General features: G+C 38.9%; 1 protein-coding gene across 1 annotated transcript; it reads right to left on the bottom strand.

Moving 5' to 3' along the window:
* Positions 1-1,189: 1,189 nt before the first annotated feature.
* On the bottom strand, positions 1,190-9,153 carry LOC136424558 (peroxidasin homolog). Its single transcript, XM_066413172.1, has 7 exons — positions 9,081-9,153; positions 4,593-4,886; positions 4,069-4,329; positions 3,446-3,691; positions 3,127-3,225; positions 1,533-1,826; positions 1,190-1,200 (listed from the first exon to the last, which is right to left on the bottom strand). Exons 1-7 carry the CDS (start codon positions 9,151-9,153, stop codon positions 1,190-1,192), a joined length of 1,278 nt encoding a protein of 425 aa, XP_066269269.1.
* Positions 9,154-9,541: the final 388 nt, after the last annotated feature.

The following is a 9,541-nucleotide window of genomic DNA, read 5'->3' as shown; positions in this document are numbered from 1 at the left end:
TGAATGTACAATGTAATTTGGTTTGGTTTTTCATGTTTTTGACAGTAAATTGCAAAACAAATTACACTGACTGGTTAGAGATGCATGTGACAAATATTGACAATTGGCTATTTGAAATTCCAGCATTACATAGTGAACACTCAACACAAAGACACACCACATAGCAACAAAGAACACTCACACAACCAAGAGTATGTACAATTTTTTCTGCAGCAGAAGTGCAACACCCTTGGATCTGATCAATCAACAAGATTTAAAGCTGGACCACTGACATTACTAACACACTTATATGTACTCACTTTTTGTTATCTGTTATCTTTACACGCCTAATAAGATCAGTCGCAATTGCTACAAACCTTTTTTCTTTTCTTTTTCTTTTTTACTTTTTTCTCTGCTGGATTCTGCTTATCTTTTGCTATTGGTGCAAGCTTGACTTGGTGAGATTGGCCCTCTCTAATCATGAAGACTACTGGTACATCACTTTTGGGTGCATTGTTGCCATGCAGAGGAGAGCTACATGCAAGAGAAGAAGCCATGCTGATTAATCAGGGTATGTGCTCATAGAGGATGTACAAAAATGAAAGCTGCAGTTTGAATGCAATGATTCAAAAAAGAAACTTGCCCACTAAGTATACTGTCATCATGAAGAATGATTTACCATTTTGCAACATATAGCTATGAAAGCAGAGGGAAAGACAGGTCAGAAACATCTTTAAAGTAGACAAATCTAGAAGTTCAAGACATTTTTGTGCAGACATGAGCTGTTTTTACTTATTGATTTCCGGCACATTTAGGACCAAATCAGGACAGATGCAAAATAATGTTCTCAGTAGGGAGAACATCTGCATCTGGTAACCTACATATGGTTCACTGCCCATATCAGAAGTTGTACATTCAGATCTACAAACAATAGAGAGCTCCTGACCCTGAACAAAGAAGGAGGGACAAAACGAACATGAAACCAGATAGAAGGAGGCATGCGCTGGACAAAGGTACACACAGATGACACATACATGCATGATATACTTACATGCCTGCGTCAGGCCTTCCAGCTGCTGGAAGAAAATCAATAAATGTTACTTTAAAATATGATAGTATGGTTCAGTTATAGGAGCTATCAATATATGACTCTAACTTAGGCCATAGGAAGTAAATTCAATGTATGACATCCACATAATTATGCATTGATTCAAACCTGATCTAAAAAAAATTGTTACCCTTTATGTGTGTGGCTTTGACACTAGTGATGTAGCCATTGGTAATATAGTAACAGTGTTGTCTGAATTCTGAAGGGAAACTAGTGTGGTAGCCTTGAGCGCAGCTGTTATAGTGATACATGGTACATTTGTAAGTACTACCTTTTAGAGTCACTTTCTGTGCCTCTTGAACACTTACTCTTGAAGTCTTATTACAATTTGACTGTATAGTTTGTTTTTTTGAAAATTCAGGCCTCTTTTTTTTGCTACTTGGATTAATAATATTTTGGAGTCTGTAGAGGATGTCATCTATAGGATTTATTTGCTGTAGCTTACCAAACACTGTAACTTCTACAGTTTCTGAATCGTTCTTGTCGCCCTCTTCATTGGTTACACGAATCCGGACTTCATATGCGCCATCTTGTTGAAAGTCGACCGTGCGCTTATAGAGTGGATAGTTGTCGGAGATCCCAACTGGCTCCTCTGTCCACTTGTTACTGCCTCGTGGCCTGTACAGAATTTTGTGAGCCTCTTTGGATTTAGCAGTCCACTGAATGTCCACCTTTTGGCTGGACTGGACAGTGTTTACTGTTATATCCACTGGGACTTTCAATGCACCATTATCCAAGACTGGAAGAATAATGAAAAAAAAGTTAGTATAAGTTAATGTTATGTCACGTTTTGTAATACCGAGTTTTTTTTTTTTGACATACCAGTTGACTGCTAATAAAAGTTGTCTAGCTTAAATCATGATTTAAAAAAGGAGACTTCAAAATGGACGGTTAGAAACACCAAGATTTAGTCTTGTAAGTCAAATGTATTTAGTGAACTTCTGCAACCTCATACCTTTGCAAATTGATGTTTAATATTCTTCTCAATGATACAGTGAATTAGGTCTTTAATTGCATGAATCATATCTGATTCAGTAAATCATCTTATCTACCCATATGGCAGATGTTTTCCAAAGTATGAATTTCAAAGTCTCATCTTAGCAAAGGTTACTCTGAGTCAGTATTCTAGGTCTGAAGGTATGTATTATTGTTACCATGGTTATCTACGTTCAACTTGGCAGTACTTTCATGATCCAAGGGCATTTCTCATAAATTAAATGTTGTTTGTTTAGATCAGGCTCAGATTTGCATGATTTATGTCTAATAATGGTCACTAATGCTGCAAGTATGAAAGTCCAATTTTTCACCAGTATGGAGTTATTGTATTTTCTCAATAATAATACACATCAGGTGTTCATTACCATAGTTGAAATCAATCAATATTCATCTCTCAGTTACATATTTCAAATGTTTGAGAGTCCTTTCATTAAATGCAGCAGATTCATCCAATTTCCTCAACAAGTATGCAGATTGGCACTTGACTTGCAAAATCAAATAATATAAATCATGAAAATCATCACCCATAGCCTGAGTACTAACCTCCGTAGTGACCGCTGGCTCAAAAGAATTCGCTTGCTAACCACGGAGTCTGACCCTGCGCGTATCCGTCACGGCTGTTATTCAGATATTCGTTTAGATTTTGAACGAGCTCGCTGATTGGCCCCATTCGTCTAAGCCCCTCCCCATGCCACACTGTTCTTCGTAACGGGTAGGTTCTAAGAACTGAGACACCTTAGAACGAAAAATGGCACTACGCAAATGAGGCCCCGCCGACCGAACGCAGCTCGAATTCCCCTCATTACGTTATAATGAGACAGCCGTTAAGGATACGCGCAGGGTCAGACTCTGTGGTTAGCAAGTGAATTCTTTTGAGCCAGCGGTCACTACGGAGGTTGGTACTCAGGCTACATCACTCAAGCTGTCTACATTAAAAAATCATATGATGATCTGCCAACCTCATCTTGAGTTATTCTCTTTTCAATTGGCACATTGTATGAACACAAAATTACAATGCTGACACTGAATCAATATCATCTTACCCCTTTTCTTCTTCCGCTGAATGAGGAGAACAACAATGACCACCACAATCAGGATGACAGCAAGAAGTACACACACTATTATCACTGGAAGTTTCCAATCTGTTACAACAGAATGACAGGCATTGATTAATGGTTATGAGTGATGCATTGTTTGTCAGTCAAATTAAAACATATCTTGGCTGTTCAATAAATAGATCAAGGAAAAATAATCTCTGTGAAAATGTTCAAAAGTACAGGTGACCATGCTTGACATATTTGACAGAAAGCCAAAGAGTTCCATAGTTATTGACTCTTGCAGGATTATGTTGAAATTTCTAACCTGTAACTGTGACAGTGAAAGTGCCACAGCTTACTTCCCCTATGTCATTTGAGGCCCAGCAGCTGTACTTCCCAGCCATGTCACTAGAAATGACCAGTGAGTCTCCTGTCTGGTTTGGATGGCCCTCTCTTACCCACGTGATGACAGGTTCTGGGTTTCCCTCTACTTCAGCTGAAACTGTAGTACTACCACCGTCCAGTTTGTCCATAGTGACATCTTGAGGAGAGGACATTACGATAGGCTGATCTGAAGAACAAAACAAACCTGTTTAAACATTGCCAATGTTATGATAACAGGACCTTGAGAATGTTTTGAACTTTTGGCCTATATATCACTCAGTTGAGAAAAGTTAAGCTATTAAGCATTAAGCTACATGTTGTAAAATTACAGTTTTAGAATTACTGTAATATACTATACATATACAATGATCATGGTACTCAAATTGTAAGATTTATCAAAGAAGACACAATGCATAATATGTGCGATTGATTTTACTGGTAATTGTAAAGGTTATGTTGAAAATGAAAGCAATCTATTTGGGAATCAAGTGAAAAAAATGTGCTGTCTACAATAATTGTCAACAATACCATGTGGAGCATTTTTAAAAATTGACAACAACTCACATCTTGGAACTCTAAGGTCTGTGGTACAACTTCCCTGTCCCAATGAGTTGACTGCTCTGCACACAAATGTGCCCTCATCTGCTTTCCTGACATTGATGACAACTGTAACTTCACTGTTGGTGATATTGGGAGTGGCACCACTTGGTAGATCTTCCCAGTCAAATGTAGGGGAGGGGCATGCAATGGTTGCACAGACAAGGGTGATTGTCGCAAATTCATCAACCGTCACAATGCTAGGACACGTTACATTTTGAGGGAGGCCTAGATAGGAGAATAAAGGAATGTACACAATTTAAGAGTCAAAAAGATTTTTGTTTACATTCTAATAGAATGATACAACTACTATAAGAATCCTAGTATGAAATATATGAGAAAGCATGCTCTTGGCATGTGGTACTTGTAAAAATAACTTAAACTGCAGGTAATAAACAAATTCCACACACACATAGTAAAAGTTAGAATCTCAATATAACTTTTATTTGATCACAAGCAAACCAACAAGGCCCAGGCATGATGAGACTTACTTGCTTCCTCCGTCTTGGTCTCAACAGTTGGCAGTGAAGAGAAATCACTGAGAGATGCAACACATCTGTAACTTGCCAAATCAGCTTGCTGTACATTGTCCAGCAACAGGAAACCTGTGGAGTTGACAGTTGCTCGTCCTGTGTAGGCTGGAGCTGGTCCCAGCAGGTCAGCAACGAGTGAATCCGGTGGTCCCAGTTTTGTCCAAGCTGCTGATCTTACAGTCAGTCCTCCCGTCAGAGTTATGTCACAGGACAGGGCGGCTGTCTCTCCAATAGTGACACAAGTAGCATCACCTATGTCAGAACATGATGGGGAGAGATTCGTACCAGAATTATTCTTTTAGAAGGTGATTTCAGGGAACTTAATTGAATTCCATGATCACATACATGTACCTTTGCCAAATGATGCCCTTTTTTTAAAGTGGGGTAGTATAAATGTTTCTCATGATTGATAAGACAAATACCTTCAAACTTTCCTAAAAGAAATACACAATTGATAACAAAGGTGGATCCGCTAGAAAAAAATGAGATCCTACAGATTGTTCAAGTCCACGTATAATGAAGAAAAGTATCTAAGTCTCGAAAATATACGGCATAGGACCGCGGTCACAAAACTCCGGATCAGCTGTCACAAACTTCACATTGAAACCGGATGGTAATATGCCATAACCGCACTCCGCTGGAACAACGAATATGTAGACAATGTAATGTAAATAGGATAGAGGACGAGGAACACTTCCTATTATAAATAGAATGAAGTCGACTATACAACGAAGAGAGAGAGCTGCGCTTTCTAAAATAATAAAATGTAGGTTTCTGCATTTCATAAATCTTGGCAATGCGGAAAAATTCATATTTCTAAAATAAACTAGAGTTCCACAAACACATTATCTTCGCCAAATAATCGAGGCTTATCATGGAGAGTGATTAATATTTACGTGCTTATCACCCCCTGCAAATTTGATCATGCACCATACCATTTGGAAGTTATGATGGGGCGAATGAGTCCAGTCTAGATAGGGTTTAAATCATTTGGTGGTACAGGACTAGTATATGTGTAGAGTGTGCTGATATATGTTATAACTGGTCATGAAAAATATGAGTATGTTGATATTATATGGGCCACAAAGGTTCGATATTGCAGTGTTGAAAGTTGAAAGTGATGATGAAATAGTACAGTCAATACATATGAATAGAATAAATCTGTCGCGTTTTTAGGTGTTTTTAGTCAGGCTATCTATTTTGTCCCCATTTCATTATGTCGCCAACCGTGTTGAAAAAAACACAGCAGGACCCACACCTCTGCTTGGAGAATAGTTTATTTATTTGACCTACATGTACGTTTATGCAAGGCCATTTGTTTACATGACCTGACACTGTCCCATGTCCCATTGAAATGCAGTGGGTTAACAAACTTTCCTTACTAATTATGCAAATTAGCTCCTGATTTGCATAATTAGTCATTGATAATGTAAATCACCATCTGAGCTCTCTACATACCAAAACATCACGACGATCTGTCGACCCCTTCTCAAGTTATTCATGTCCGAATGTAGAAACAAAAAAACCCACTGCAGTTCTTAACAAGCCGCTAGGGGGCCCAAACTTACAGAACTTACTTTCTGTGGCATGAACTATCTACCACACAAAAATCATGACCATAGCACTTTCAGAAAATATGCCCCCTAAATTTTGAAGCTCCGCTGCAGTACCTTAGGTACTCGCTAGAAGGCCCATTATCGAACTTGACCTTCCTTTCTGTAAACCCTACCCATCCACTAAATATCATACGGATCCATAAACAGCTTATCGAGTTATGCTGGCGACATACAAATACACATCCACACAAAGCCCGCTGCAGTACCGACGGAAAATACCAGGGGAACCATTTTTGAACTTGACCCCCATTTCCACAACATCTACACACCTGCAAAAAATGATGAAGATCCATAAACGTTTCCGACAATTTTTTTGCCTACATACAAACACAAAAAAAATCAAAGTCTGCTGCAGTACTGTTGAAAAACGCAAGGTGAATCATTTTCTAACTTGACCTTCCTTTGCACAACCACTACACACCTACCAAAAATCATAAAGATTCATTGAAGCTTTCTTGAGTTATGCTCCTGACATACATTCAGACCCACCCAACAGATTTTTAAACCGAAAACATAATCTTCTCCGAGTACAAGTACTCGGCGAAGATAATTAGATAAACCCTTGATTATCAAACATACCTGTATTTACACTATTACTAAGAAGCGAGAAGAGGCCAAATTAACGTAATCATTACACTACTGCCAGCTTATCATTGTATGTATACATACATACATACATACATACATACATACATACATACATACATACATACATACATACATACATACATACATACATACATACATACATACATACATACAGACACACACACACACACACACACACACACACACACACACACACACACACACACACACACACACACACACATACATACATATACATTATGTGTGAGCCTGTGTATTTGCAAACTGTGATGTTTTCTGTTTTCACCTGTACTGAACCCAGTGGGTATGTGGGTATGTGTGTGTGTCATTCATTCATTCATTGTGTCATATGTTCAAAATCATTTCTTTCCGCTTTCTATCCATAGTAAGTTTAGATAACACTATACCATCACATATAGACCATCATGGAGCAAAAATGTGATGTCCTTGTGTGGTGGGAACTCATTGAAAATCTGAGCACTTGGAGGCCAGTCATCATTTCAAATCTTCTGACTGATAACTCCGGAACGCATCCGAAGAAATAATCACGTGGTCATGGCTCAATGTGCTCGGGCATTGTGACGTCACACGGCCGGAAGTTACCGAAAATTGTCGACAGAAAACGGTTATGGCTGGATTCTGGGCTGATTTTTTGGGGGACCCAATAAATAAAATACTCCTTTTGTGGCTTGCTTCTGTGCTATTTTTAAATGCCCAAAGTCTGAAAAAATGATGCAGATGTGCTAATATGGGGAAGCAAATGTCAATTTCAATCTCACATAACAGAATTGTTTTCCCCAGAATATATCAAGTTTTACCCCCTGAAATCCCTTAAGTATGGGTTTCATGATCAATGGGATGATTGAAAAAGTTGACATATATATGTCACAGTAGAGATGGCGATTCAGGACAATCAGCGATTGTCCTAGGACAGATCGCGATCGCCGTTTGTCCTAGGACAGACTGCGATCGCGATCTGTCCTAGGACAATCGCAGATTCTACTAAGTAGTAGAGATTGCGATCGCAATCTGTCCTAGGTCCTTGGACAAATTCTGTGATCGCGATCTGTCCTAGGACACTATGATCACCGATTCTACTAGTAGAGATTGCGATCGCAATCTGTCCTAGGACAAACGGCGTTTCTACTTGGACAAATTCTGCGATCGCGATCTGTCCTAGGACAATCGCCGATTCTACTAGTAGAGATTGCGATCGCAATCTGTCCTAGGACAAATGGCGATTCTGATTAGATGGAAATGCTTTGGAAAATAGAATGAATCATTCATTCATTGCATTACATTTCAATCATGTTTAACATGCTACCTACATTTCACAATTATTAACTATTTTAGGTGAATTAGTTCATATTTCATGATGGATAAATTTCATGTATGTTTTCTGATAAAGTAATTTCTGATAGAGTTGAGCGACAAAATTTTAATAATATGTGAAAGATATCAGTTGCGAATTTTGAGGTGTCAAGATAATACTCACAGTTTCACACCTATTGAATTCACAACCTTAGGAGAACAATAACAATTGTAAAGTGATAAAACAGGTGTCAAAATATCAATCTCAGTTTCAAGATACTACAGTTTCACACCTATATCATTTCACAGTTTGACATATACTGAATGATTTCACAACTTTGGCAGAACAATAAAAATTAGAGGGTGATAAAACATTTTGGCTGTATATTGCTGTTTCCTTTATCTTAGCATCAATTGAGTTTTGATCAGAGTTTGTAAATACTAAATAAAATCATGGTTTATAAAGAAATATTGGTGTTTCCTTAATATCATAGCATCATTAAGTTTGGATCGCTGTTTGTCCTAGGACAGATTGCAATCGCAATCTCTACTAGTAGAATCGGCGATTGTCCTAGGACAGATCGCGATCGCAGTCCTGAATCGCCATCTCTACTGTGACATATATATACTATATAGGAATAGGCTCTATATTGTACTTATGGGCCTTCTTATATACTGTTCCTACCTATACTCAGGTACAGGTCTTTAAGGTGAGCTAACGTTCATACACATACACATACACACACAATCGACATGCGCGCGCGCGCGCGCACACACACACACACACGCACACACACACACGTGCATGCACACACAGGCACACACACAAATATACACGTACTACACAAAGGCGAACGCTCCCCAAAACATACTTTGAGGTAGGCAATAAACGGATAAGACCACAACGTACCTTGACCGTGCACTCCGTTGGATATCACTTGCAATAGAGCAACACAAAACAATGCCGCCCCAGGCATCTCCATGGTGTGCAGCCGTCAACAGTGCCAGTGCTAACAGCTTAGGAAGGGTCTGTTCTGAGCCTACATGCCCCAAGATACACTATAAAATGAATGTGCACAGAATCTAGGCCAACAAATAGTCGCTTCGAATACTAATAGTCAAGGTGAGGAGTTCACTTTCGAGTGAGTCGCTCAGAGAGACGCGTACTGGTTGCCAGACCCTCTTGGTCGCCTGAAAAGCGGAACTTACTTCCGGGACGAGTTACTGTACACGTCTGCAAGTATCCGCGAAGTAGTTCTTTGTTGGTGTTTTTTAATGCTACGCGCTAGATATCATATTGTCCATAAATGTGAACAACTATACAGCCCCATCACACACACACCATGTGACATTGTGTGTCATTATCTTCAA

Source organism: Branchiostoma lanceolatum, chromosome 18 (genome assembly GCF_035083965.1).
Source record: "Branchiostoma lanceolatum isolate klBraLanc5 chromosome 18, klBraLanc5.hap2, whole genome shotgun sequence".
In the NCBI taxonomy this organism is placed as follows: Eukaryota; Metazoa; Chordata; class Leptocardii; order Amphioxiformes; family Branchiostomatidae; genus Branchiostoma; species Branchiostoma lanceolatum.
This window is presented reverse-complemented; position numbering and strand designations above follow the sequence as displayed.

Bases quoted from the DNA above. Each gene is read 5' to 3' on its own strand.
- LOC136424558 (XM_066413172.1), bottom strand. From the start codon at position 9,153: ATGGAGATGCCTGGGGCGGCATTGTTTTGTGTTGCTCTATTGCAAGTG. The intron at 4,330-4,592 runs GTAAGTCTCATC...TCTCCTATCTAG, and splicing joins GACCAAGACGGAGGAAGCAA to GCCTCCCTCAAAATGTAACG. The intron at 3,226-3,445 runs GTTAGAAATTTC...CTGTTGTAACAG, and splicing joins TTTCACTGTCACAGTTACAG to ATTGGAAACTTCCAGTGATA.